Source organism: Myotis davidii, unplaced genomic scaffold (assembly GCF_000327345.1).
Source record: "Myotis davidii unplaced genomic scaffold, ASM32734v1 scaffold354, whole genome shotgun sequence".
Lineage (NCBI taxonomy): Eukaryota > Metazoa > Chordata > Mammalia > Chiroptera > Vespertilionidae > Myotis > Myotis davidii.
In genome coordinates this window covers 1,057,810-1,063,194 of record NW_006285785.1, presented here as the reverse complement: position 1 = coordinate 1,063,194, position 5,385 = coordinate 1,057,810, and the positions used below count along the sequence as shown (strand labels likewise).

Sequence of the window (5,385 nt, the reverse complement as noted above, 5' to 3'; positions counted from 1 at the left end):
CCACCCCACCCCCACCTTCGCATGGGCGGGAGGCCGATGCATGCGCACTTCCCCACCTCGCGGTACTCTTTTACCTACTTTGGAAAGACATGCGCCATTGGGGGAAATGGGAAATGGAAGAAGAGTCGGGGGAGTCCGCGGGGCACCGATCTCTTGGGGCGCCTACTTATTCGGCTTCTCCAACTTCCTAGTCTCCGCGTGGATCCTGGTAACTCAGGCCACTCAGACTTCCCTTAGAGACCGGGCGCTTCAGCTGGGTCTCCGTCTCCAAGGAAACGGACGCAGACTACGGAGTGCCCAGAGGGACCAATCTCGCAGGGCAAAATGTAGCTCTGGACACATTCTTTTCAACTTGGTTTCAAATATCCCTCAGCTGGCTTCGCCCAACAGCCTGGAGAATTATGTCATATTTTTACTCTCATCAAACCTCCATGACTTCCTTCCCCATCCTTACTTTTTTTTTTTTTAAGGGAATGGAAAGGAAGGGAAGGGAAGAAGGAAGAAAGGGAGGAAGGAACAAATCCTTACTCTTGAATTTGCTTCCTATTTCACTAAGAAAATCTTGGGATCAGTAAACTCAGAAGCTCACATCACCTTATTTACCCACCTACTTGCCTCTCTCCTATGACTATGTATAAACTGCCTACTGAGACCAACTCCTACAATTATGCACTGAATCCTATTCTCTTACATTCTCTATTTCCCCAGCAATTCACCCCGTTTTTTCCCATCACTCTTTTCTCTGTGTTATTCTCATTGTCACACCAACATATATTAATTTCTTCTATTGAAAAAAAAAAAGTGAATATGCCCCGCCAGCATGGCCTAGTGGTTGAGTGTCAACTTATGGCAGGAGGTCATGGTTCAATTCCCAGCCAGGGCATATGCCCCGGTTTCGGGCTCAGTCCTCAGTGTGGGACGTGCAGGAGGCAGCCGATCAATGATACTCTTACATCATTGAAGTTTCCATCTCTCCCTCTCCCTTCCTCTCTGAAATCAATAAAAATGTATTTTTAAAAAATATTTTTTAAAAGTGACCACTTCCATCCAGCTCCCTTCCCATTTCTGAATCACTTCACAGCAAAACTCCTACAGAGGTTTGCCTACTGTTTGCCATTCCTTTCTGCTTTCACTTTCCCCGTCTCCAGGGAAACTGCCTTTGTCAATCAATACCACTAGTGACCTCCACTTTGCTAAACCTCCTCTTACCTGGCCTGTGTGCAGCACTTGGCACAGTGGGTCACTCCTTCCTTGACACACTTTCTAAACTTGGCATGAAGGGAACCACGCTCAGGGGTTCCTTCCTACCTCCTTTTCTTCTCTTTTGCTGGCCCCTGCCCTTCCCCCTTTAGTACTGGACTGCCCCAGTAATATCTGCTTTCGCTCCATGTGCTCCCTTCCAGTCTTATGACTGCAGATGCCGTATCTACCCAGATGCTTCCCAGCCTCACCTCTTCAGCCTCTTCCCTGAATTTCTGTCACATACATCCAATTGTCTACTCAGTATCTCCATATGGACACCTAATAGGCAACTAGCATGCGTTCTTTCCCCAGAAGCATTTTCACCCTTCCCAAAATGGCAGCTCTTCCTGAAGTCATCTTTGACTCATCTTTCATCCCACATCCAAGTCTGTCAGCAGTACCTTTAAAGTATATCTGGAATCAGGCCACTTACTACCGTCACCCACACACAGACCCTGCTTTCCTCTCATGCCTGGACTCCAGTATCAGCTCCCACTCTAGCCCCACTCCAGTTCTCTCTCCACACTCCAGATTTGCCATGACAGCATAAACTTAAAAATGCATTCCGGCCGTGGCCAGGTAGCTCAGTTGGTTAGAACATTGTCCCAATAAGCCAGGGTTGTGAGCGTGTCTTCCTTGTTTGTTTGTTTGTTTGTTTGTTAATCTTCACCTGAGGATATTTTTCCATTGATTTTTAGAGACAGTGGAAGGGAGGGGGAGAAACAGAGAGAGAAACATCCATGTAAGAGAGACACATCAACTGCCTCCCACATGCACCCTGGCACCCTGACCAGGGCCAGGGATTGAGCCCACAACCCAGGTATGTGCCCTTGACAAGGATGGAACCCAGGACCCTTCAGTCTTCGGTCCGTGAGCCGATGCTCTATCCACTGGGGCAAACCGGCTAGGGCCAAGGTTGTGAGTTTGACCCCTGCTTGGGGCACATATAAGAATCAACCAATGAATGCATGGATGAGTGGAACAACAAATCAATCTCTCTCTCTCACCTTCTCAAATCAATCCATAAAAGAGGGTTCGGGGGCGGGTGGTCGGGGGGTAAGAGATCAACCAAAGGACTTGTATGCATGCATATAAGCATAACCAATGGACATAAGACACTGGGGAATAGGGGAGGCTAGTGGACTGTCTAGGGTGGGGGGAAAAATGGACACATATCTTTGTAATACTTTAATAAAAAATAAAAATAAAAAAAATCCCCTTTCTCGGTGCTACCCAAAAAAAAAAAAAGAGAGAGAATACTAGGCCAGAGCTCCCCACTTTCTCTTCCTCTTAAAAATCATAGGAAGATTGAGCCCACAACCCAGGTATGTGCCCTTGACAAGGATGGAACCCAGGACCCTTCAGTCTTCGGTCCGTGAGCCGATGCTCTATCCACTGGGGCAAACCGGCTAGGGCCAAGGTTGTGAGTTTGACCCCTGCTTGGGGCACATATAAGAATCAACCAATGAATGCATGGATGAGTGGAACAACAAATCAATCTCTCTCTCTCACCTTCTCAAATCAATCCATAAAATATTTTAAAAATAAAATAAAAGTGCATTCCAGTTTAAAAAATAATTTGGAGGGAGCCAATAATTTGAAATCACTCAAGGACACATGCCCGGGTTGCAGGCTCAATCCATTGGGGGGTGGGGGGTCGTGCAGGAGGCAGCCGATCAATGATTCTCTCTCATCACTGATGTTTCTCCCTCTCCCTTCCTTTCTGAAATCAATAAAAATATATATTTTTTAAAAATCGTAGGAAAATGTTTTAAATTGCACTGCACACTATGGTAAACAGAAGAGACTGCTATGGTAAAAGCAATCAGCTGGGTACCCTGGCCATCCCGGCTCCGCTTGGCTGCCCCTAGGGCTGAAGGAATCACTGTCAGGCAGCCCCTTTTACAAAGCCCACTGTGCCACAAAACAGTTAAAAAGTAGGAGGCAGCAACATGTGGCAGACCTGGGTGGTTGCCTACCCAACAGCCATTTCTCCCCGGCGGCCGTCTCAGCTTGATCTTACTCCCACAGGCACTGTCTTTAGAGGTGGCAGGCCCCAGCCCTAGTTCCAGCTCCCTCTTCAGAGTCATGATTGGTCTGAGCTAGCTTTGGTGGGTCCATTTCTCTTGCCAGTTTTAGGTTTAGTCATAGGCATCTGATAAAAGCCGGGCCAAAGAATAGGGTGAGAAGTCTACTTAGAGACTTTTGGGAAAGATTTTCATCACACTTTAAAAAAAATAGACATTACAGCCAGGCCAGTGGCTCGGTGGTTGAGCTTCCACCTATGTGTTTGATCCGGCCTGGGTTGCAGTTGAACCCGATTGGGGGGGGTGGGGAATAGGTGATTCTCTCTCATCATCAATGATTCTGTCTCTTTCCCGCTCCCTTCCTTTCTGAAATAAATATATATATTTTTTTAAGAGAGACATTGCAGAAAAACATTTCCTTGTCTGCTACTAGATACTGTCTATCTGTGTGGCATTCCCAGAATTGTGGAGCTGTGAGGGGAGTTAACTAAATGGTGGAATGGAAGAGGGGAAAGTGGAGGGGACCTGTTCCTTGATAGCATCGTTGAGGAATTAAATTAACCAATCCTGGAAAACCCACTGTGGAATGATCAATGATTCGTATCATTGATGCTTCTCTCTCACTTTCCCTCACCCTTCCTCTGAAATAAAAATATTTTTTCTAAAAATTTTTAAATATATTTTTGTTTCACAGAGGAAGGAAGAGGGAGAGAGAAACATCAATAATGAGAGAGAATCATTGATCTGCTGCCTCCTGCACACCCCCAACTGGGGATCGAGCCCACAACCTGGCATGTGCCCTTGTCCGGATTCGAACCTGGGACCCTTCAGTCCGCAGGCCAAAGCTCTATCCACCAAGCCAAACCGGTTAGGGCTAAAAATGTATTTTTAAAAACTTAAAAAAAAAATAAAAAACCCACCGTGGATCAAGGTCTTTAACACACATTATCTCCTTGCACTCCCACATGCCTCCTCTGACAGCAGATATAATATCCCTTTGTTGAGGAGGAGCAAATTGGAGCTATGAAAACTGAAGTCACTGGCCCCAGGGACAAGGCTGAGATGTGAAGCTCTCAGATTGCAACGCGGGCCTCCCCGACTCCACATCCGCCTTTCCTCTCACTGACGTGGGAAAGGTCACGGAAGCACCCTGAAATGTACAGATACGCAGAAGAAAGACAAACCTGACAAAAAGGTCATGTTAAACCCGTCCCTCCACCCCGCAAAGGTTATCAACATTTCCAAACACCGGTTGAGATGGACGAGAGAGGAAGATCCTGCCCAGTGCTGACTTCAGCCCGAATCTGTGTTAAGATTGTTTCCCGGAGAGTCAGATGCAACTAGTCCTTGGTCCACAACGTCAGACACAAGGCGGTTAATAAATATGAGCCACCTGTTAATAATTAGGAGCCCCCATTACCTCTGCCGCTGGGCCGCATAAGGTATCCCCATGTCCACGCCGCTCTGTCCCGGAAAACGGTAAAGGCAGCGTTTTGTTTTGGACGATCCCACGTGGCACGGCTTGCGCTGCGCTTGGAACGGGCCTGGGCGCTGCGCTCCGGCGCCCAGTGTATTATCCGTATCATGCATGTGCCGGAGATCTTTTTTTAAAGTGATGCCGTATAACTTACTTGAAAAATATTACTATGAAAAAATAAGGACGGGTGGATGGAGGAGGTCGTGTGCTAGGGGTGCAGTGCAGTAAAATTTAATGCCAGACAGTTAAAACAGTCCAAAGGCAAAACGTTCGCAGTAAGAGGCAACTTTCTTGGGGGGGATGAGGACACATTTGTAATACCTTAACTAATAAAAAAAAAAAAAGAGGCAACTTTCTGTGTTTGAAATGTTCCTGACCCAGCGCGGAAAACCTGCGCGGGGCGGTCCGCTCCGCTGCGGGGGCGGGAGGCTGAGTTTCGCTCGGTCGGATGGAAAAGGATCCTCCGCCTGCCACGCCTTCGGGGAGCGCGGCCGGATGAAACTCACCAGGATGTAGCATCTTTTCCCTCACATTCTCATGGTGTTATCGGCTCATTACCTTTGATTTATTGAAGAGTCTGAAGCTCTCAACTGCAAGATGGAACTCTCCCTTACTCTCTGATGTCCTGAGATATTTTCT

The 5,385-nt window shown here is 47.3% G+C and overlaps 2 protein-coding genes across 2 annotated transcripts in view; one reads left to right on the top strand and one right to left on the bottom strand.

The window, feature by feature from the left end:
• The window catches only part of LOC102759629 (chromosome unknown open reading frame, human C20orf96), a 28,658-nt gene extending 23,625 nt beyond the window's left edge, over window positions 1-5,033 (bottom strand). The window contains exons 1-2 of the mRNA XM_006756723.2: window positions 4,690-5,033; window positions 79-391 (exon numbers count right to left, since the gene is read on the bottom strand). Of these exons, the coding sequence (XP_006756786.1) occupies window positions 79-98 (20 nt within the window). The 5' untranslated portion in view covers window positions 99-391; window positions 4,690-5,033. The remainder of the gene's footprint in view (window positions 1-78; window positions 392-4,689) is intronic.
• ZCCHC3 (zinc finger, CCHC domain containing 3) overlaps window positions 4,527-5,385 on the top strand; it is a 3,150-nt gene continuing 2,291 nt past the window's right edge. The window contains exon 1 of the mRNA XM_015559433.1: window positions 4,527-4,598. Within this exon, the coding sequence (XP_015414919.1) occupies window positions 4,527-4,598 (72 nt within the window). The remainder of the gene's footprint in view (window positions 4,599-5,385) is intronic.